The sequence below is a fragment of the Numenius arquata genome, chromosome 10 (assembly GCF_964106895.1).
Source record: "Numenius arquata chromosome 10, bNumArq3.hap1.1, whole genome shotgun sequence".
NCBI lineage: Eukaryota > Metazoa > Chordata > Aves > Charadriiformes > Scolopacidae > Numenius > Numenius arquata.
In genome coordinates this window covers 23,473,692-23,497,725 of record NC_133585.1, presented here as the reverse complement: position 1 = coordinate 23,497,725, position 24,034 = coordinate 23,473,692, and the positions used below count along the sequence as shown (strand labels likewise).

At 44.2% G+C, this 24,034-nt stretch overlaps 1 protein-coding gene across 3 annotated transcripts; it reads right to left on the bottom strand.

Annotated features, from left to right (window-relative positions):
• Positions 1–4,353: 4,353 nt before the first annotated feature.
• On the bottom strand, positions 4,354–23,204 carry KLHL8 (kelch like family member 8). Of its 3 annotated transcripts, none has more exons than XM_074154777.1 (9): positions 22,885–23,204; positions 18,481–19,029; positions 12,660–12,846; positions 11,833–11,976; positions 10,576–10,687; positions 8,292–8,460; positions 7,555–7,714; positions 6,374–6,575; positions 4,354–5,937 (listed from the first exon to the last, which is right to left on the bottom strand). In XM_074154777.1, exons 1-9 carry the CDS (start codon positions 23,119–23,121, stop codon positions 5,814–5,816), a joined length of 1,884 nt encoding a protein of 627 aa, XP_074010878.1. In that variant the 5' UTR covers positions 23,122–23,204; the 3' UTR covers positions 4,354–5,813. The 3 variants fall into 3 exon arrangements, with proteins under 3 accessions (XP_074010878.1, XP_074010879.1, XP_074010880.1); XM_074154778.1 differs by having other exon boundaries at positions 18,481–18,801; positions 22,885–23,097; XM_074154779.1 differs by lacking the exon at positions 18,481–19,029 and having other exon boundaries at positions 22,885–23,097.
• Positions 23,205–24,034: the final 830 nt, after the last annotated feature.

Below are 24,034 nucleotides of genomic sequence, written 5' to 3'. Positions count from 1 at the left end.
GAGAAGTTTCACCTGTTTTACCAACAGAAAATGAAAAGACAGTGGTGGGGAATTTAACTTTCATTTCCATACCTGGCTTAGAACATGCTAATATTTGCACTAATACAGCACTTGAGTCCCTCTGTAAATATTCCTACATGTAAAATACCAAGGGAAACAACATGGAATGTGGTGAATCTTAGTTGGATGCCTTGTAGCCTGCCTGAACTGGTGACACAACAAGCAGAAGCTATCAAATTCTGGGATTGGGGACCTCGTGGCCATCTAATAACCAAGTCCTGTCATACAGTAAATTTTTCGCAAAAACCCAATGAAACCCTGATATGGTCCGAAGGAGAAATGTCAGGACCTGTTTTACAGGCTGAATTTAATAACAATGTCAGTCCTTCCTTTGCCAAAATCTAGCGCATGGCTGCATCTTTTTCCACAAGGCATGTGATTCATGGTGTATATAGTAAAAAAGGTTGTGTTTATAGTTTAGATTTAGCTCGAATTCACAATAACTCTGCTATGATTTGTGCCTCTCACCTTTATATATTTATAGCATCAGCACATGTTACTATTTCACAAATCAATCACACTTTTAGGTAAACTTGACTAAGCCTTACTGTTTTAGTTGTCTTTCTCATGAGAATATTTCTGTACATAATCTATCTGTGATATTACCAATGAGACGCTGAGCTGAAGTGTGGCTCCCAGTAAATTTAACATGGGAATGGGAAGGAGAATCAGGGTTGAGCCAATTAGCACACGTCTTAAAGCAACAGCAGACTAGAAGCAAGAGATTAAGAGCTTTATAGGTTGTCTTACAGCTTTTATTGTATCTGCAATCATTATATTAGCCACTGCAGCCGTAGCAACCACAGCATTGACTAAATCTGTACAGACTGCTCATGAAGTAACTTCGGCGTTAAGCAGCGTAACACACGATCTTGCTGTGCAGACAAGTATTGATCAGCAAATTTTGGCCCATTTAGATGCTCTAGAAGCGGCGGTAATTTGGTTAGGGGATGGGCGGAGTGCTCTAACCACATGCACACGATTGCATTGTGATTGGGAATATACAGAGAATAATTTATGTGTTACTCCCCTGCAGTGGAATCAAAGTATTTATAAGTGGCATCAAATTAAGCAACATATACTAGGAGCCTTATTGACTAATGTTAATGGGATGGTTCATGATCTAAACATAGCCTTACAAGGACAATTGATGGAATTACAAAAATTGGCACAGAAAAATGTTTTAGATGGATTATCGGACAGTGTAAAATGGTTAAATCCAAAAATTGTTTCACAGGCCTTAATCTGAGAATATGGATTTTCATGGGGTTGTGTTGCACTTGTACTGTTTTTATTCTTGCAGTTGTCAGAGCCACCGGGGGGATGGCGCACGGCCTCTGAAGAACCGAAGTCAAAGTACTCGCCGCCCTCGCTGTGAACTCTATCTTCATAAACAAAAAAGGGGGAGATGTTGGGGCCGTGCAGAACAGCTGGAAGATCGATCAAGACTGATTTTGGAGCCCTTCTGAGCATGTCGCAGATCAAGCAAAACTTGATCAGAAATAAGACTGTGTTGCTTTAAGAATAAGATTGTTTCGAGCTGGCCGGACAGAAGGAAAAAAAAAACATTGTGTCTGTGAAGGTCAGGCTGGAAAACCGCCTGGAGGAGTGTGTGTAGAGAGATGTGGCTGAAAACAGTCGCGTTCCGTAAGAATGGGAGCGCTCACCCTGTTTGGCAAAACAGCTCAGAAACGAGCTCTATATATACAGCTTTGGGTGTGCGAGTAAAGTGCTGCTGCCGCTGCTGCCGCTGCGGCTGCGTCTGCTTGCCGCACACAGTTGCGTCCTGATCAATCGCCGCCGCCAGCGATCTAAAATGTCCTGGGGCTTCGACAGTCTTGTTGCTGCTGGGCTGTCTGCTTCTCCATTGCTACACGGGAGTACAGTTGGATCGAGCACAAAGAGGCTGTTCAGTCCCCAGGGCTGGTTCCAGAGTCTGCTGCCAGTCCTGCTGGCAGCAATTGTGCTTTCATTTAATTACCTTCCCACTGCTCTAAGAAAAGAAGTGTCTTACCAGGTCAGGAGCAAGAGAAGTGCCTCTGTTTTGGTCAACCAACTGCTTCTGACGTGTTCAGTCTTGCCCACGTCCGTGCATGCTGCAAGGGCTAACGACATTGACACCGGCATTGCTGCCCCCAGATCCCACCGCATCTGAACGGAGATCCTGGAGACAGGGACGGGATCCCTCCAGCGCCGGGCTGGGACCAGTGTTACCTCCTGCTTCCCTGCAGCAGCCCCAGGCCGTAGGTTCATCGCCTGTGGCGTCAACAGGCGGTGTGCGCAAAGCCCTCTGCAAAGGCTTGGCTGTTCCCAGGGCTGCATCCCACTCTGCGGGCGGGCATTTCGGTGGAATCATTTTCTCTCAGCCCATGTTCGAACCAGGAGGAAATAGTCTTCCCGATGGGACTAAGGGCATGCATATATTTTGTTTACCTTTTAAAATAGGACCTTCTGAAGTCTTGTGTCCCCACGTGAATGTTTTAGCAGGACGTCTAATCCAAACAGCTTTGCTGCAAGCGTGGCTCTATTAGGAATGAGAGGCCTTTGGGGAAGAGCAATATTCAAAAGTAATCAAAGCTGTGAAAGTATGACCAAATTCTCACAATCCTCTTTAAATGTGAATGATAAGCTATGAATTTAAGATTATTTTGAGAGGATGCATTTTACCAAAAATTGAAAGAAGTACCACTACATGGAAGAACCTTGCATCATCATGGTGTTACAGCATGTCCTGAAACAAATGCAATCAGAAAGGACTATTTGAACATAGTGATCAGAAATCTAACTGAAGGGGTTAGAAATGTAACTGGGGGGGAGCAGGAGAGCTGAGATGGGGAGGCAGTGGTCCCAGAAGCTGGGGCAGCGGCGGGGTGACTCTTAAGCCCTGGCTGCACAGACATGACTGGAGATATGTGGCCACGGTGGGGCTGATCAGGAGTGGTCCATGGTCTGGTCTTGCTCCTCCTGGAAGCCCATGACACGGTTCAGATCAGCAGGCTGGAAGCTTTGATGTGAGTAACTGGGACCACGCTTGATTCTTACAAGATGATTTTTTCCTTTGTGTTTAAAGGAGGCACTAAGAGACATCTTTGGGCTAATGATTTTTATGGGCGAGTTCAAGGCTATTAGGTGCAGTTCCACACTTGGGATCAGATGTGCATCATGTTTGGATGCAATGATTTCTCGACCCTGAATGTTTAAAGACTGCTATCGCAAATTGCGAGCACAGTTTTAAATCAGAAGATGCAGTGGGAGTTAGGGCTGCTGCCACTGGAGGGCTGCCTCACCCGTGGGCTGCTCCCTTCCCTCAGCCTGGGGAGGTTCCTTCTTTGCCATCACTAGCCTGTTGCCAGTACTGGAAGAAAAAAAAAAACGAGTTTGCTGGTGTTGAATCACAACAGCTTCATATGCAGGGAAGTCATTAGCTTGTTGCCACAGTAATTCTATATTTTTTTTTAAAAGGTACTTTGACATCATTGTCAGATTTCCAGCAATAGTGTTTCTAGAGACAGTTCTGCACAAGGTATTTGTAGTTCTGGTGCCATCTAAGCTTAATAATGTGGATACTGGCAACAGGGTTGTTCCTTGTAAACCTTTTTTGCAGCTTTCTTGCCAGCCGTTGACCATATGCCTCCTGAAGCCTGAGCACAAATGTTGTGGGAAGTGATGGTGTGCAAACAGGAATACAACAGCAGTGTCTGTCTTGGTGTTCAGACCCAGCACCATTTGACTTCCAGCCAGAGGGGCGACAGCAGAGCTCCTCCCACACCACAGGGAATCCCCCTGCGTTTGCTATCACCTCATTTTCCTGCTGAACACACACATCTCCCTCTGGTGCCTGGAAGGTGATTGCTGTCAGGGTGGTCCAGGTGCATGGGAGTTACAGGCTGCACCCATGGGTGCTAGCACTCTCCTGTTTTGAGGAGAAATAAATCAGCTGGCAAGCAGTGCTGCCGGGCTACTTGGTTTCACAGTGCATCTTACTTGGTGCAAAACGTGCCTTTTTTGGTTCCCCTGAAGTTTTATGGTTAGCCAGGACATCCATAGAAGAACCTGTTTGGTTCCAGAGAGGGAACCTGCACCTCTTCTTTCCACACCTCCCAACCAGATCAAGAGCCACAAGGGTGACCACATCCTTGCAGCGTGGTACGGCTTGAGGTGCAGTGCAGGATTTTCCCTGCTGACAAAGGCTTCCTGTTGAGAATTATACTCTGGAGAAACCAAAAAATACTTCATCTTGTAATGTTTCCCCACAATAGCATGCTCCAGTCATACTAAGAACAAGGTGCTTTGAAGTACAAGTGCTTTATTGCAAGGTTTCATTATTTACAGTACCATTTACACAGTGGTGTCCCTGGGGGCTACCGAAGCACAAGCCTTCTGAAACAGAAACAAAGCTAAATGATGGCAACTCAACAGCAGAACATGACTGTGCCTTGTGCTCCTACTGTCCTGTGTCTTCCCTATTACTGCACGCAGAGAAGTTTGCTGCTCTCCCTGGTCACTTGGAAGAACCTGGTCATGTGAAACTGTGGTCACAAAGGACTGTCAGTTGCTGGTCTGCTCAAGGAACATCTGCTGTCTTTCCAGCTGGACCTTACTTGGAATTCATGGTTTCTAAATGCATAACCAGATACATTTGTACACCACACTGTCACATTCCTGTCTCAGTTTTTGATGTTTATTTCAAACTCTTTTTGTTGCTGATTCTCTTTGGTTTAGGTAAGCTTTAAGTCATCTACCTGTTTTGAGGCTGGATCTTCCTGGCTCAACTATTGTAAAAGAGCCGCTACCTCTGGAATTACCACAGAGTGGCTACTGGATACCAAGTGGACATGTCATCTCCTAGAATTGCATTGAAAGGTCTTTACAGAATACCACAACTTCTATTAGATGTTTCTATTTCGTATAAAAACGGTGATTCAGACACCATGAAGCCTATGGTTTCACACACTCTCATCTCAAAGTAGGACAAATCACACTGGTTCCTTCAGGAATGACCCTCTCAACAGAAACTTGCCTTTTGGTGGGGGTAGTTACTGCATTTTATTGAAGACTCGAGAATTCCAGCATTCCAGTGGCTAAACTCAGGTCAAGAATCTTTTCAGCTTTCTAACAAGGGGATTAGCTTGAGAAACTACTTTGAAAGACAGTTTTCAGGCTGAGTACCTGCTATTTCCACTGCTGCCAGCAGTCCCTTGGGAGGTGGGCAGTGGACTTCTCTGCTTATTTATCTTAGTGTGCAACAGGGACATTGTTACCTTCTAAAACTTGAGATGCTTTGTGTTACAAAGCTCTTGTACAATTAGGAAATGTTTGAGACTGCATTCCTGAAAATCAGTTACATTAAATGGCACTGGAGTCCTCCAGAAAAAGTGTAGCAGGGCTCTTGGGTAAGGCTGAGCAGTACCAACTGCTGCTTCTCTCTCCTCACCCCGTGCCTGGTTTACAAATGAGTCCCTGTAACAGTTGCCTCAAGTTATTCTGAAATTGCAGCTTCTCAAAAATGGGATGATTGCAGCTCTTGACAGGTTTTCTCCTGCGAGTGTCACTTTTAGTCCATGTTTTCACAGGCTTTTCTGTATCAACTATTGATAGCCACCAAAAAACTTGACAGTTGCAGAAGGTACCATTTTCACAAAGAAAATGTATTGCTTTTATTTCATAACCTACCATACAAAAGATGGTGTTTAAAAGCCCTACAGTGCCTCCCTTCCTATCATTCTTCTGGAATTTGGAGGAGGCAGCAGAGGTCACATGCAGTCAACAACGTTGCTGGATCCTTGTCCCACGTCCCGGATCTGGCTGCTGAGACAAGAGCACACAGCCACGCCGGCTCCTGCCCTGCAGTGTGACACAGAGCCCACCAGTTCCCACCTAAAGCAGGCGGCAGAGAAAAAAAACAAAAATAAGTTCCTATCCTCTCTGAGCAACTTGAAAGCCTTTCTTTTCTGTGTCTGAAATTCTATTATAGAGCCTAGTTGTTTGCTCCGCACAAAAATACAGTCCTTGAGTTGATTCTCATTATTTGTCTGGTAAATTCAGTGTGAAACCAGAGCGAAGCAACCAGAAGAATGTAGATTCTGAATGCAGGGAAGAGGAGAAAGGATGGGAAGAGGGAGGAGGTGGAGCTTAAATATTTAGAAGAACTACCTAGTGGCACCAGCGGCACACCTGCATCACAGGACATATTATTCCCTTATTACCAGGAAACAACAGATAGACTCCTCCTGCACAGTATTTCTTGTATGTTGTGGTTTCATATAGGCAGATTTCACTGTCTTATAAAGCCAAATAAAAAATTTTAAATTACCTATTCGCTATGGGATCAAATGCTTCCACTGTATTCAGGTACGCGTTGCCATTATGACCTCCAACTGCAAAAATTTTACCCATCAGTGTTGCTATGCCAACGCCACCCCTCGGCGTCGTAAGCTCTGCTACGTATTCCCATTTGTTACTGCGCGGGTCAAACCGCTCCACTGAGTTCAGTGGAGAGTTGTCATCGAAGCCACCTGCAAAGAATCATCATGGTATCAGGTTTTAGCCACTTCCAGTGCTGGTTGATACCCAGGACTGGCATTATCAGGCTGTTCTCAGCATTCAGTGGGCTGGTGTCCAGCTCTGTTTCTTTACATGAATTTTACGAGCTCCTAAAAATGAACAGCTCTCCCTGCTGTCCCCGTACAAGCATCACCAAGAGTGACATTTTCTTCTACTCAAGTTGCAAAGAGAGAGGAGGTGCTTCTATCATTTTTCTCCTTGAATTAATCTTACGCATAGTTATAATGAAACAGCTTCTTATTTGGAATAGAAAAAAAACTAAGACCAGTTAAAAGGACGGTCCCGATCTTATTTTGGCTTAAGCAAAACACACTCTTGGGGTGTTTCCCAAATACAGCTATGCAAAATACTTGAGTAGGAAAAAAAATCCCCAAGTAAAAGGTCAGCGATGCATTGTAGCTGGGGCAGCTGTCAGAGGAGCATTTTACTTTAAGCTTTTTTAATCATTTATGGTAATACACAAGGCAGAGCTCTGCAACCATCGCTATGGTGTCTTGGCATCTCCCTCCTCAGGCAAGCAGGTAAATGCAAGGTGGAGCAGAACAAGACAGGCCTAGGACAACAGGCTGTGGAGTAAGTGTAATCACTGTGTGAAAAAGCTGCTGTTGTCTGCACTCAGAACTAGAGTGCTTTAAAGGTGTGTGGACTTCAGAATCATTTTTTTAAAAGGAAACAAGATTAGTGAGTCTTGAGAGGATTTTCTATATAGACATATAGACCCTGAAATGGGTGTTCGGAACTGCTTTTTATTTCCTCACTAATATACCCTCATTTTAGCGTGCCCTGGTTGTGCTGGCTTTCTTCTCTTGCCCAAGAACACAAAGTGCAGGTCAGGTCTATCTGTTCCCCAGTTCCTCTGGCAACAGCAGCCTCTTCCAAAGGTCAGCACTTGGCAGAAGCAGCACTACCAAGTGCCACATCCCTACTCACCAACAACGTACAAGCAGCCGTGGAGCTCGCTGACGCCATTGCCAGCTCTTCGCTGACCCATCTCTTTCACTTCTATCCACTTATCCAAATGGGGATCGTATTTCTCCACACTGGAAAGAGATGCCACACCGTCATTGCCACCCACAGCGTAAACATGGTTCTGTTGTGTAGAGAAAGAGTATTTGTAGCGTAGATGTATTTACTCAGCTTTTCATAAGCAATGGTAGGAAAACATGGCATATCCATACAGTCCTAATTATTTACTTTTTTTAAGAATTCCAACAACAGACTTCATTATCTAGCAACGTGCAAACACTATCTTCCAATTAAAGAAGTGGAAAAGTTATGCAGTGTTGCAGATATTTTGCAGAGCATACATGGTGACAAGGGGATTAAAGTGCAGATGCATCCAGTACCTTCAAACACAGTAACCATGACAAACCCATGGTCTCCTGAATGAGACATAAAGCATTAGCCTGATGTTGCTAGAAGGGTCCTGGTACTTGCTCCCAGTTCCTCAAATACTGTTGAAATGGGGAGCGCAGTTCAATTTGCTATGAGTATTATCCTAAATATCCTCACCTTTTGCACAGTTCCATAGGATTTTGATGACCAGAGGTGCTCAGACCCACCTGCTGCATTTTGTTTAAAACCTTCTGTCCCGCCTTGGAAAAGCAGATTGGAAAAGCAGGTCAGTTCCTCGGTTGGCCTTGACTTGGGAGGAAACAGTCACTTACCACAAGGGCTACGGAGCCAACTCCTCCCCTGGGAGTGTTCATTGGGGCGACTGCACTCCATCGATCGGAATCAGTGTCGTATCTTTCCACGTCGCTGAAGCAAGTGTTGTCATCTAAACCTCCTATTGCGTAAATGGGGCCGCCAAGGGAGGCAAGAGCAATTCCTCTCCTAAGAAAACCATAGGATCAATACCTCAGTGCAAATCCTCAAGGAAAGGGAACGGGAAAGACACATCAAGCGCAATGTTACCTGACTGGCACCTGTTTCAAACTATGGGAAAAAAGTAATGAAAATTTAAAAAGTGAAGTTTACAATAAATAATGACCAGTAACTGTGGCTGGCTCTCTGCACACCCGTGTCAGTCTTGCAGTTTATCCCGGGAGTCTTTTGTATGTTTGCAGCCTCCCATTAGAAGGGCTCTAGAGTTTTATCTGAACTTCACCTCAGCTTTCCAAGGCACCTCTATGTTATGGTGTGATCCATGAGCAGGGCTGTTGCAGCCAGATTATTTTTGGACTGCAAAAAGGCAAAGCTCCTGTTTAAAAAGCAAGGGCAGGGGGCATGGAATGCTGTTTTGACTGAATGTCACCTAAGGCCCAAGTCCTCTCCTTACATGCTTGGATATATGAGATATTGTCTCAGTTGTTTGATTTCTCAGTACTGAACTTTACACCTCCTATTTTGTTCTACTGAATGTGATGGAGAACCAAAACTTGCTGGTTTTAACTTTGTTGGTATAGCTGCTGCTACAAGTTGGGAATGATTTTTTTGGGGGGGTGATATTAATACATATTAAAAGGCAAATTTGTGCTGGATATTAGATGACTGAGCTCTAGCAAGATTTAATTGCAATTTCTTCTGTTCTGTTATTTTCTATTAAGTCTGTGTTAAAATAGTTGCCAGGGTTTTTTTTTTCTACTGGATCCACCAATATGAAAGTACAATAAGTACTACAAAATGAAAAGTATGGTCCAGAATCATTAGAAGCATTAATTTCCGCTTTAACCACCAAGACAGGTGATCTACCGTTTCACTGAGAACATTCTTGTCTCATTGCACAGAGGGCAGGTTTGCAGATACCTAGGCAGGAGCAAGAGAGGCACAATCTTTCTACAGAACAAACACTGTGGCAATATCCTGGGCTTATTTTACAGTGCCTCAGCAGATAACGTAGACACCATAAATGGTGGCAGCTTTTTTTCTTGACCAGGTACTCATTCACTCCTCCCTCCGTGAATGGAAGGAGTGGAGCATAGCCAAGGCACAGCAGCCCTTTCCTTTAGCAAAGTACTGAGTAAGAAACGTCACAGAAATCCAGGGCTGATGTTTGCCAAGAATGTGCCCTGGGGTGGTGGCAGGAGGGAGGAAGAGGAGCAAGAAGCCACTTCTAGGAGTCTGGGTCTTCTACTTTGATTAGGTCACAGCTACAAACAGCTTTAGGACTTAGCCATGCTCAGTACTTCACTACTGCTGGTATATGACGCTTTTAGAAATAACAAATAACAAAATGGAATGTAGAATTAAGGAGGTTGATTTAAATGACAGCAGAAACAAAAAATTACACGTCTGTGAGTCCACTAGCTCCTTAAAAGAATCTTAAATGTGAAAAGGCGAGAAAAATCCTCAGTTTGACTTTCAGTGTTTTAGTGCTTCTGGGCTTTTGTGGCAAACCCATAGGCAGCTCTTGGTTTCCTGGGCAGGAAGTATTTTACTGCACATGTTCTGCTGGCGCTTACCTTGCTCATTCTTAAAAAGAGCAAAAAACCCACAGAAGTTAATCAGTTTCAAGTTCTTTATTGGGCACAGCAGTGAGGCCCTAGGTATGGGAATGTAAGCACAGCTGGAGCAGAAGAGCTCTCTGCTCCAGAAGCCAGCCTCTCAAAAAAGAAGAAAAGAAAAGGATAACGGAGTGACAAAAGAAAGCCAAAGCGTAAACAGAATCAAAGTTACCACCCAGGGCCTCTCCCTGCAGAGAGGGATTATGCAGTTTTGCACTGAAATACTCACATTATGCACAACTTTCTGTTTGTGCAAATATGTGATGTATGCAAGTATGTGATGCAGATTCGTGTTTGCTTTACAGCTAGTTAATAAAGGGTGTTTGAATGCACAAAGCACCAGAATACGAAGAAAAAAAACAACAAAAAAACCCCACAAAACACCTAAAAATAGCACACTTTGGAAAAACCAAAGAAAGACAGGACAGACATGATGTTTCTCAGCATCAGCAAGAAATGATGTATCACAGACTAGGACTTAAATTTTGGATCACGGGACATGTACCTCTTCGTGTTCATTGATGCCTTCATCATCCACTTGTTTGTGAGAGGATCAAATACTTCCATGCTTCCTAAGTGTTCATTTCCATCGTGTCCACCTACTGCGTAGACTCTACCTGAAACACATAGGCATCTTTGGATACAGAGATTACTTGGCAACATTTCAGTTTTTCATTTATGCAATATCCCTGCCTATGTGGTGACAAAAAGCTCAAATAAAGGTTAAAGTTCTCAAATGTTCTCAATATCAAGATTTTATTAAGTATAGACTTTATATTTTTATATGTTGTTCTCAATCGGAGAACTGTTCTAACGTGGACTTTTATACAAAGCTTGAGATATGTAGAGAAAAAATCTTCCCATCACTTGAGTAGAAGGTCAGATCTGTTTTGGACATTTCTAGCAGTCTCTCTAGATTTTCTATGGGGAAAAAAAGATCTCTGTTCTGTTGCAGCAGCACAGGGGCTACCGTTTGCAAGGAGAGGTTGCATCATGGGTGCTAAGCTGGTCTGGGCTGCACAGACCTGGTTTCAGAAGATGGAGACCCCAAAATAAAGGTAGGTCTTAGTGTCTTGCCTGTATGGAGCTAAGTATGAAGGGAGCTAGTATGAATATTGGCAAATTCTGGGTGACTCTGCTGTATATGGCCATTTCTTTATAAATGGATTAAAAACAGTTAAATCACCTGGTTTGGGTTGGAAGGGACCTTCAAAGGTCATCTAGTCCAGCCCCCTTACAGTGAGCAGGGACATCTTCAACTAGATCAGGCTGCTCGAAGCCCCATCCAAGCTGACCTTGAATGTTTTCAGGGATGGGACATCTCCCGCCTCCCTGGGCAACCTGTTCCACTGTTTGACCGCCCTCATTGTAAAAACTGTCTTCATCTAGTCTAAATCTTCCCTCTTTTAGTTTAAAGCCATCACCCCTTGTCCTATTGCAACAGGCCCTGCTAAAATGCCTGTCCCCACCTTTCTTATAAGCCCCCTTCAAGTATTGAAAGGCCACAATAAGGTCTCCCCAGAGCCTTCTTCAGGCTGAACAACCCCAGCTCTCTCCGTTCGCAGTAATGTCTTTTCAGTAAGCATGCCCTCAGCCTGTTTCAGAATCAAAAACTGCTTCATGGGGAAGAAGGTTTACTAAATTGAAGAGTATCCAACAGTTAAGCCATTGCAAGACAGATTTATTTAGTAGAAGTACCAATTCCAGCCAAAGGAGCAAACAAGTGCCTTTTGAATAGGGATCCTTGAACAGGGTTACTGACCTCCCACAGAGATCACACCCACGTGTCTTCTCCTGCTGTTCATTTCAGGGCCGAAGAACCAGTTGTTCTTGCTGATAGAGTAACATTCAATGCTGCGAAATGGGTCACCAGATCCACCTCTACCACCGACACAGAACAGCACACCTGAAGGAGACAATACAGGTTTCCAGAAAACTAGCAGGAAGATGGGGGATAAAGCTGTCTAGCAGAGTAAACTGAAAATTATGTAGTTTGGGAGAGGTCAAATTTTACATCAAGGGGCATGGTCGTTGCCCCGCTTAATTTGATACTGGATTTTGGCCTTTGCTTGGCACGCTGCAACGGCAATTAACTATCTGTGCTCTTGCACAGACAATGCATGTTTTAAATATGCTTTTTGTGATTTTTGCTTAGGGAGATAGTGTTTATTAAATATAACAATGTAAAAATTAGGATTTGCAGTCTAATATTCATCATGCACTTTTGGTGTAGGTTAGGTAAAGAATGTACAAGTTAGACTCAACCTTCTTGCACCAAAAGATAAGTGTCCACTGTTTTCAGCTTTGAGCATACTGCCTGGTCAGAACGTACTTAACAGTTCCAGCTTTAACACAGATAGATCCAATCAGGATAAATAAATAATGCTTTAAAGAAAGAAAATGATGGCTGAAGTTCTGCTAGGAATGCAGCACATCATTACCTAATTTCCAGAGAGGTACATAATGGCTTTCCCAATTTTGCATTCAGTCCTTAATAACCATTTCTACCAAGCTATCTAACCCTGCACAGACGCGCCGCCTTTTCCCCACACCACTCGCTACGGGATAATCAGACACACATTTAATTACCAGCTGTCTGCTTCCTTGGTGTTGTGCGAATGGAGTACTCAAAGTCTGGCACTGCCCTGCTGCTCAGGTGAAGGTGGTAGTTTCTTGCTTCATCCAGCAAATCCCTACATTTGAGATTCTGCTTGACAATCTCTTCCTTTGCCACAACACCCATCAGGAAACAAACGGGCAAGAGAGGCAGCCGTACCTGACAGGAATGAACACAGTTGGAGTCACCGGCTGAACTGACTGAGTCTCACCATTTTCAGAGACGCATGCAGAGACGCAGCTTCTGAGCCCCCTGCCAGCCCCACGCTCTTCACTGAAAAGGGAGGCTTTCATCATTGTTTTTGTTCCAGAATCACAGCAATATGAACAGTTCTTTTAGGGACAAAGGTTTGGTTACAACCAATTGCGTTTAAGCAGCAGTGGAGAACTGTCGCCTGGCCCAGGCTGAGCGGAGGAAGGAGAAGTGCCGCTGCCTGTGCTGCAACTGCACCTGCCCAGCATGACACAGGCGACACCACGGACTTGACCAGGACAGGACCTGAGTCTGCGCAGGGTATGAATTTCCAGCTCGCTGCTGTGCCAGCCTAAGAGGGCTCTTGCTAGAATGGTTCATTTTCTTTGGGTGGCAAGATAAACAGGAAACACTGTCAGCATGAACTCAGTGTCTATTAAGGAAGTATTGGTAGTGCAGTAACACCTGTCTCGAGTGTGGACTTGACAGACTACGGGATTAAAAACAAAAATAAAAAAAATGTTGAAATATGAAAAAATGCTGAAATAAGATCAGCCTCTCCAAGACTGCCTTGAAATGTCCTCCTCCCCAGAGTCATTTATTTCTGCAAACCTTTCATTTGTCCTTGTGAGAGAAACACTGAGGAATACGAAGTACAATCGGGTACAAAGATGGGACAGGTGTTAATAGGGGGAACTGAAGTAAACCACCATCTGACTTCCTCAGGTTTGGAGTCAACGCTGTCAAGCAGCTCCCAGTTGGCTCAGCAGCAGCAATAGTGAAGGACAAGGCCAGTATCTCAGGTGCTTCTCAGAGCAGCAGCATGGCTGACAAGTGTCCCTGTCTTCAAGTAAGCGTCTTTACCAGTTCTTCCTTACCTGCTTGCTTTCAGCCCCACGTCTTACTTGACTTTTGGCCTGACTTCTTTGAGGCTGACTAAAAGCACCGCTGTAGTGCTGCTCATAGACTCGCAAGGCAAGTGATGCGGTAGGAATTCAAGAAATTCAGAACCTCATTATAACGGCGAAACCTGTAAGGCTGATGATGGTGTGGATCATAGAATCATAGAATCATAGAATCGTCTAGGTTGGAAGAGACCCTTGGGATCATCGAGTCCATCTACCCATCTACCCTACACTACAAAATTCTCCCCTATATCATATCCCCCAACACCACATCTAAACGACTCCTAAACACATCCAGGGATGGTGACTCAACCCCCTCCCTGGGCAGCCCGTTCCAGTGTCTGATCACTCTCACTGTGAAGAATTTCTTCCTAATGTCCACTTTAAACCTACCCTGTTGCAGCTTGAAGCCATTCCCTCTTGTTCTATCGCTAATTACCTGTGAGAAGAGACCAGCACCAACCTCTCTACAATGTCCTTTCAAGCAGTTGTAGAGAGTGATGAGGTCACCCCTCAGTCTCCTCTTCCTCAATCTAAACAGTCCCAGCTCCCTCAATTGTTCTTCATACGATTTATTCTCCAGGCCCTTCACCAGCTTTGTTGCCCTCCTCCGTACCCGCTCCAGCACCCTGATCTCTCTCTTGGATTGAGGTGCCCAAAACTGGACACAATACTCCAGGGGCACAATCCCCTCCCTACTTCTGCTGGTCACGCTATTTCTAATACAAGCCAGGATGCCGTTGGCTTTCTTGGCCACCTGGGCACACTGCTAGCTCATATTCAGCCGCTTGTCAATTAGAACCCCCAGGTCTCTTTCTTCCAGGCAGCTTTCCAGCCACACTTCCCCAAGCCTGTAGCGCTGCTTGGGGTTATTGTGGCCCAAGTGCAGAACCCGGCACTTGCCCTTGTTGAAACTCATACCATTGATGTTGGCCCAATGATCCAATCTATCTAGGTCTCTCTGTAGAGCTTCCCTATCCTCCTGGGAATCAACACTCCTGCTTAACTTGGTGTCATCTGCGAATTTGCTGATGATACACCCTATGTCCTTGTGGAGATCATCAATAAAGACGTTAAACAGAAATGGTCCTAACACTGAGCCCTGAGGCACACCACTTGTGACCGGCCGCCAGCTGGATTTAAATCCATTGAGCACCACTCTTTGGGACCTTCCAGTCAGCCATTGCTTGACCCAGCGGATCGTATGCTCATCCAGGCCGTGTGAAGCCAGTTTTTCCACGAGAATCGTATGGGGGACAGTATCGAATGCTTTCCCTCATCCAATAATCTGGTTATCTTGTCATAGAAGGAGATCAGGTTCGTCTGGCAGGACCTGCCTTCTATAAACCCATGCTGACTAGGCCTGATCCCCTGGTTGCCCATTATGTGGGTTTTGATGGCACTCAAGATGACCTGCTCCATGACCTTCCCTGGTATCGAGGTTAGACTGACAGGTCTATAGTTTCCTGGATCCTCCTTTTTGCCTTTCTTGTAGATGGGTGTTACGTTTGCCACCCTCCAGTCCATTGGGACCTCCCCAGTTAGCCATGACTTCCTGTAAATGATGGAAAGCGGTTTGGCGAGCACGTCTGCCAACTCTTTCAGCACTCTTGGGTGTAGCCCATCCGGTCCCTTAGACTTGTGTGCATCCAAGCGGCATAGCAGGTCACTGATCTCTTCCTCTTTAATTGTGATGCCCTCGTTCTGCTTCCCCTCCCTGTCTCCTAGCTCATGAGGCTGGGTGTCCAGGGAACAGCTAGTTCCACTGCTAAAGACTAACGCGAAGTAGGCGTTGAGCACCTCAGCCTTTTCCTCATCCTTTGTGACCATGTTTCCCTCTGCATCCAATAAAGGAGGGAGATTTTCCCTAATCCTCCTTTTGTTGTTAATGAATTTATAGAAACATTTTTTATTATCCTTAACAGCTGCAGCTAGGTTGAGCTCTAGCTGCGCTTTGGCTCTCCTTATTTTCTCCCTGCACAGCTTTGCTACATCTTTATAGTGTTCATGAGAGACTTGCCCCCTCTTCCAAAGGTTGTAGACTCTCTTTTTGTTTTTGAGATCCAGCAAGAGATCCCTATTTAGCCAGGCTGGCCTCCTACCCCACCTACTTGTTTTTCGGCACACGGGGACAGCCTGCTCCTGTGCCTTTAAGACTTCTTTCTTGAAGTATGCCCATCCTTCCTGGACTCCTGTATCCTTAAGGGCATCCTCCCAAGGGATTTTGTCTAGCAGTCTTCTGAACAGGTCAAAGTTTGCCCTCCGGAAGTCTAAGGTGGCAGTTTTGGTAACCTTTCTCCTTGTTTCTCCAAGGATAGAGAACTCAATCATCTCATGATCACTGTGCCCTAGACGGCCTCCAACCTTTACTTCCCCCACAAGTTCTTCCCTGTTCACAAGGAGCAGGTCTAGGAGGGCACTTTCCCTGGTCGGCTCACTTACCAGCTGCATGAGGAAGTTATCCTCCACACATTCCAGGAACCTCCTGGATTGTTCCCTGTCTGCCGTGTTGTATTCCCAGCAGATATCAGGGAGGTTAAAGTCCCCCACAAGAACAATGGCAAACGACTGCGATATTTCTCCCAGTCGCTTATAGAAGACTTCATCCACCTTGCTGCTTTGGTTGGGAGGTCTATAGCAGACTCCCACAGCGATATCACCTTTATTTGCCCTTATCCTAATCCAAACACTCTCGACCCTGTTATCACTATACTTAATTTCTGAGCTCTCATAGTATTCACAGCCACTCCGCCACCTCTCCTTTCCTGTCTATCCCTCCTGAAGAGCTTGTAGCCTTCAATTGTGGCACTCCAGTCATGTGAGGCATCCCATCACGTTTCTGTGATAGCCACTATGTCATAGTTTTCCTGGTGCATCATGGCTTCAAGCTCCCCCTGTTTGTTGTTCATACTGCGTGCATTGGTATAGATCCACTTCAGACGATCTAATGGTTTCAACATCTTTTTGTGAGTGTGGGCCCCATTTCCTACCAGGCCCCTCTCAGGTGTTTCCATAATTTCTAGGTGTCTATCACTTCTCTGAAATGAATTGGTAAGAGTAAGAGTCCTTGCTAGTCCACCATCCCTCAAGCCCTGGCATGTTTCCCTTGAGTTTAGTCCTAACAGGCCCAGTTATCTCCCCTTCCCCCCTCATATCTAGTTTAAAGCCCTGTTAACGAGTCCTGCTAATTCCTGTCCCAAAATTCTTTTCCCCCTCTGGGACAGGCGCATCCCACCTGCCACCAGCATGCCAGATGTCTCATATGGCAACCTATGATTAAAAAACCCAAAGCCCTGTCGATAACACCAGTGAAGATAATAACTGTCAAGAAGCCCAGTCATGTTGTCTGCTAGCAATAATGTCCAAATCACCTCATGGCTCCATATACTCTGGGAAATAAACCGTACTTACAGGAAGGGGTTTACTTTTTCATCGTTTTTTTCTAGACTCTGGTTTCCGTGAACAGAATAAAGCTGATGATCTCATCTGCTAGCACACCTGGGCAATAAAAATCAATCTACTATTTTTTTAAAAAAAACCCTCAAATTATATTGCCTGTAAATTTAATCACGATGTACTAAAGAAGTTTTTTTTTGGTACCAAAACCCTCATGCTAGTCTAGATGAAACTAATGGTTTTTGGAAGACAGTTAATAAACGGTTGTGATCTTTTATCAGGAAATGTGAAAAACTATGTATGAAGACAATGACAGCAGTGTGTTATGGACCTCTCGTTACTGGCACGGTGCCCACATTAGCAATTCTGCCAAATGCAAAATGTTGAAGTTGGAGTTCAGTGACCACTGAAACAGCACAGTTGATCCCACCTGCTGAGGTACATAGGGCGTTTTGCAGTACATGGCATGTACCCCCCTCCTCCCCAGCACAGGTTCCCCGTGCCTGTCTCAACTACTGTATTTTAAACTCCCATAACCAGTACATATGGATCTTGAATAACTGAACTACCTAATGCTTTGACAGGAGGAGGTCCCATGGGTGTTTCAGTAAGTTCAGCTGAGGCATCTTTGGAGATCTGTATGTTTCTTTCAGACGCAGTGGACTTGCATCAAGTCTAGACCATTAAATTGCAAACTCCTTTTGGATCCTACAGGTGCAGTGAGCATTAAAGGGTCTAACGTATGTTTCCTAGCCTGTTCATAGGGCTAACACAGCCCTAGGTCTTTTGTTAATTAAATATGCAGAAGATTCTAGAAGCAGCATGGCTTCATATGACACATCTCTGTTAGAGTTATAGTTTTACTTTCCTAGCCATGTAAAAAAACCCCTCAACAGCTTTGCTCTCTTTTCTTAAGTGCCAATACTTATCAGCAAGGGAAGTGAGTGTTTCAGGTTCTAGTAGTACCAAACCAAGTGAAGTGATGGCTTTGTGTTCTCCACTGTGTGTAAATCTAAGAAGTTTCTGCTCTAACACAGACACAGCTTTTTATTGGCTCCCCACCCCACCGCCATGAGCATAAAGTGAGTACTCTTCTCTCTACAGAAACTGGAGAAAATGACTTCTTCCTGATATTCAAGAGGTCTAACCTGCTTCCACTGTCAACTCACAGCTGTGGATACCAGATGAGGCACCAACCGCTCAGAACATTTTTCATCTTGAGATCTACCTAAGTACAAACAGCTGATTCTATAACTAAACCAGTGACAAGACAGGCACGCGGCGCCTCAGTCTGCCCTACCTGCGCAAGTATTTCATCCAGCCACGTAGCATGATGCTGTGGGTTGGCTAGCAGCCACTTGATAGCAGCGTTGTAAGCTTGCTTTTCATTTTCAATGTTCAGGTCACTGGAGGACAGGAGTTTATGGAGGTGCTGTGGTGACACATTCACAAAGTCTTCACACTCCACCACTTCTGTAAAATGTTCACAAGCGTATTGATCAGCCATGTCCATCAAGTCAATGCGGTTGTGACTCTCTGCAAATGCCCTGACTGCCAGGCAGTTGGAGGGATGGAAGTGCAGCTTCATGTATTCGCAGCACGCCTTTGCTACCAGTTCCACCTGAAGAATGCAAGCAGCGTACAAGAGAGGCTGGACGTTATCCACTGTCAAAGTGAGGCGGGAGGAGTACACAAACTTCACCAGGTCTTCTATGGCATCGCCATCAAAGTCCCTGATCTCGATCAACGTCTGCTTGGCTTCAGCCATTTCCGAAAGAAACATTGCTCTGAAGTAAGGTATAGCACAAGCTAGTACCAGTTTGTGGCAGGAGATGAGCTTTGAACCAACCTGAAAAAAAAAAAAGAAAGAGAACAACAAACCCCTAAATCTTTTACTGGAATGTCAGTTTCGGCTATGATAGGATGGAAAGTTAAGCTGAAAAAAGAACTCTGAACTCGATATGCACTGAGCTACTGTATTTTGTTCAAACAAATTAACTCCATTTGCCCTGTACTTGCCAGAGAAGGGTAAGGCCATAACACAAGGAAGCAATAGCACTGATGCACCGAACTTGCTTTTCTTTAAGAGCCACGTCCTATTATTTTAAATGAAATATCCTTAGGAACCTTCTAGATGCATCTGGGAGAGAGGAGAATCACAGAATGATGGGGGGTTGGAAGGGGTCTCTGTAGATCACCTAGTCCAACCCCCCTGCTAAAGCAAGGCCTCCTAGAGCAGGTTGCACAGGAACTTGTCCAGGTGGGTTTTGAACGTCTCCAGAGAAGGAGACTCCACCACCTCTCTGGGCAGCCTGTTCCAGGGCTCTGCCACCCTCACAGGAAAGAAGTTCCTCCTCATGTTTAGATGGAACTTATTATGTACAAGTTTATGCCCATTTCCTCTTGTCCTGTCACTGGGCACCACTGAAAAAAGACTGGCCCCATCCTCTTGACATCCTCCCTTTCAGTATTTATAGGTGTTGATCAGATCCCCCCTCAGCCTTCTCTTCTCCAGACTAAAAAGACCCAAGTCCCTCAGCCTCTCCTCATAAGAGAGATGCTCCAGGCCCCTCATCATCTTTGTAGCCCTCTGCTGTACCCTCTCCAGCAGTTCCCTGTCCTTCTTGAACTGGGGAGCCCAGAACTGGACACAGTGCTCCAGATGAGGCCTCCCCAGGGCAGAGCAGAGGGGCAGGATGACCTCCCTCCACCTGCTGGTCACACTCTTCCTGATGCCCCCCAGGATGCCACTGGCCTTCTTGGCCACAAGGGCACATTGCTGGCTCATGGTCATCCTGTTGTCCACCAGGACTCCCAGGTCTTTCTCCTCAGAGCTGCTCTCCAGCAGGTCAGCCCCCAACCTGTCCTGGTGCAGGGGGTTATTTCTCCCCAGGTGCAGCACCCTATATTTGCCCTTGTTGAAGTGCATCAGGTTCCTCTCTGCCCAGCTCTCCAGCCTGTCCAGGTCTCGCTGGATGGTGGCACAGCCCTCTGGAGCCACCCCTCCCAGTTTTGTATCATCAGCGAACTTGCTGAGGGTACATTCCATCCCTTCATCCAGGTCATTGAGGAAAATATTGAAGACGACTGGACCCAGTACTGACCCCTGGGGCACCCCAGGAGGAGACTGCTAGGCACTTGTTTGTTTTATGTGTATTCAGAGAATTTAAGGGGGGATGAAAATTGTAAAGTGACATTTGTAGACAACTGAATTTAAACCTCTGGACTTTTATTACTATTGAGGAATTGATAACGCTGTTAATTAGAAGCAAATTCATGTAAAATGGCAGTAATAACAGCTATCACAGGGATTATGAAAAGTTTCCAGCCACTTCAAGCTTTTTAGAAGCTTTTTAGCCACAAAAGGTAGAGCATTCCCATAACAAGGGGGTATTTTTCAAAATTCTGATCAGAAAGTGCAAAATAAGCTTTTCATTTATAAAATTCTAGAATTCAATTACATTAAAGAGAATGTAAGTATTGAAGGTAAAGGAACCATTCACTACTTATTTGTGTTACAGGAGTGCTTTCTTACAGCCGTTGTCATTCTGCAGTATGCACTAACATAAAGGGATGGCCGAGTTAAGTTTCCTTGACAGACTCAAATTACATGTTCATTTTCAGATGAAGGTGTTACAGTGCACTGTCTTCCAATTTAAAATAAATAAATAAATAATGAAGGATGATTTTGAGTTTTTTCCTAGCTCTGGTTCAACCCACAATTTCTCTACCCTTTTTAAAAGTGTGTATTATCAACACAACTGTAACCTGCCTGGTGAGCAGTAAGTTGAGTACAGAAAGCAAACACACATGAATGAGTACGCCGAAGAAAAGACGGATGGTTCAGTGTTAGTTAATTAGATCACTCCAGAAGGAACACGTGGCTTCACTATTTTACCCAAATCTGCTTATTTTTAAACATCTAGCATGTTCTTGGTATTTTGAAATCAGTTTCCCTACAGTTATTCTTTTAAGAGCCAGCAGTTAAATCAATAATTGGTCTGACAACAGCGATGTCAGAATTGCTCACTATCAAAGATTATGCAGAAAAGCAGAAAGTTCAGTAGAGAAGCAGTCATTCTGAAAACATAAGAAATGTCTAAGCACTACAGAAAGAAAAATCAAATCCTCCAGAAAATTCTAGTTCAAGATATAGTTACCTGTTACTTGAAAATCACTAATTTAGGAAGCCTTAACATTATGGTATGATGTATTTAGGTTGCGCTAGCCTCCATAGATTATATTCTCTACTTGAGGACTGGAAGCCAAGTCATGTAATCTAATATTCTTAAATTACCAAAATTGCTCCATGCAAATAATACAAATGAGTATCAACAGAAGCCTAACTTTGGGAAAGTTAAACTGCAGTCACACTAAAGTGCATTTTCCAAGCCAAGTTTCCATGGCAGTAGTATGTATATGTTTAACTATGTTTATAAAATAAGACTTTCTGCCTTTTTTGCAAGCATTTGTGGAAATGGAGAAAGGCATGGATGAGGTCAAGAAAAGGGAAGAGGCGGGTTGTTACAAGTTCTGACATGAATATTCTTCCCCAAAATGCCTTCTAAAATGACAGATGTAAAAAGACCTCATGATGAGCTCTTGGGCAAGTTCTGTTTCATGGCTCTTGTGCTGTCTGGAGCAGCTTCAGTATTGTCATTCAGTGTCCTATGAGCATTAACTCAACTTATGAGCCACTGGACCTATTCACTGCTGCGCCTAGTGCCTGCTCAGTGCCTGGTGACAGGCAATTTAATATCTTCTGTGAAGAATATATTAAAATGTTCTTGCTTATTCTACTCCTGTTGTCCATTGGAGCAGAAGGGAGCAAAACCCTCTTCCTCTCAGAGATTTCCATTGTCTCCCAAGCGTTTAGAAAGATGAGATGCTTACCTGAGGGGCAGCAGGGACACACATCTGTCAAAGATTTTCTCTGTTAATATCTAATAGTAAAAGTGGCAGTCAAACAACTTCTCCTAAAGGCATCTGTCATTTGTTCTTGGTATAGATATGCTTCATCTCTTTTTCTTAAGTAACTATCTTGCACTATTAAGATGTCTAGCTAAGCAATACTTACTATTTGTAAATGCTGGCAACCACTGTTAAGGATGCTAGATATAAATTTATTGTAATCAGGATGTAAGTAATACAGCTGAGTTACAAAGAATGCAATACTATGCAAGAATCATAAAACTGATTTCCTCCTCCTCCTCCTTTACTCTTTGATCAGCTGTAGAACATAATTGCCTGGTTTTCTTTTTTTTTTTTTTTTTCTATCTTTGAGAATGCTGGAAGTTAAGATTTGTTTCAGAAATCCTGTTTTCCAGGAAAGACCTAGCAGAACACCACAGAATGCAAAAATAGAAATAAAATTGGGGATGAAATTGTGTGAGAACAAAGAGGCGACAAGGAGCTGAAACTGCACAGTAATATACTGATCAACTGTGAGAACCTGCTTAGAAGGCAAGTTGGGTGAGGTCAAAGACATGTACCTCCTCTCTTGGATTGTCAATATCTTAAGTGTTTACATTTCAGTTGTAAACTTCCTAATAAGAAAAAAACCCATAAGCATATCTAGAGGTGCCTCAAATCCAACAGGTATTCTATGGCTTCCATGCCCTTGCCCAAATTCACAGCCACACCAGCACACTTATTCGTAACAATCTTCAGACCGGTAAATGCAATGGATGTGTGACAGTATCACCTTCAGTGTAACATCACAGAGCTCTCCAGCTTCGAAGAAGTGAAGGAGAGAGCTGTGAAAATCCTTCCAAGCCTCATTTGCTTCAAATACAAAGATGTCATCTTCACCATCACTGTTGGAAGACCTAGTTTGCAGCTGCTGCTGTTGCTGCCGCCTTTTTCCCTTTACCACATGTTGTTTTGCCTGCTCTGGGACCATGGATTCTGAAGCCATTGGCTGTTTCTTCTTACACTGCATGAATCTTCAAAAACTCCTGCCAAGACAAAATCCAGCCCATCAGGAGTCAAGTCCTAAAATGCAGTTAAATGTTGTTCATCTTCCTGTTAAAAAAAAAACAAAAACCAACACAAAAAATGATGAGACATTAGATACTGCTAGTACCTAACACTTTGATTACACGTTATAAAATACTACCTATAATCTTACTTGGGGAAGGTGAGAGGAGAATAGGGGAAAAAAGACCCACTGCCAAGAAGCCTATGCAGGTACCTTTAGGAAAAGCCATTGTGAACTTGTTGCCCACACTTCTTGAAAAAAACATGAAAAATAAAAGGCAAAGATGTATCTTCCAACATTCCTGATCTCACTGTTGTGGACGGCAGAGGAATAGAAGGGACATGGCCCACAGACAGCTGTGCTTCTTTGGTCCTTAAATAGCATCTCTCAGTGCTGCTCCCACAGACAGACTATTGATCTGACCGCCAATAGGTATTTCGTACATACTTATTACTCAGCTTTCCTAGGTCTCTTTGTGCATTTATGCAAATGGAAGCAAAATATAAAAAGCTTCTACAGAACCAGAGAACAAGAACATACAGAAAAATCTTGGAATGAAAATTATTTCCTTTTATCTAGCAACCTTATTGATCCAACAGATTGATATTAAAGCATGACAATGAGAAGCAAGTTTGTTCCTGCTTGCTGTTTAGACTGTTTACCCAGCTTAGCTGAAGATATTTAAGGCGTGTAAGATCTATACAGCTCGGACTAATGGAATCTTAGCTACACTGCCATCACAGCTTTCCCTGGGCTGAGAGACAAATCAGGGATACCACAGCCAATGGGGAGAAAGCTTTTTCTGCTTATCACTCAAATATTTTACTCTTCCTGCTACTTGGGCTTCCGTTAGGTTCAGTTCTTTTAATTTAAG

Coding starts and splice junctions, on each gene's coding strand:
- KLHL8 (XM_074154777.1), bottom strand. CDS start 23,121: ATGCAGTGTAAGAAGAAACAGCCAATGGCTTCAGAATCCATGGTCCCA. Junction 7,715..8,291: donor TTGGCTCCGTAGCCCTTGTG/GTAAGTGACTGT, acceptor TCTACACAACAG/AACCATGTTTACGCTGTGGG. Junction 6,576..7,554: donor CGGCTGCTTGTACGTTGTTG/GTGAGTAGGGAT, acceptor GATTCTTTGCAG/GTGGCTTCGATGACAACTCT.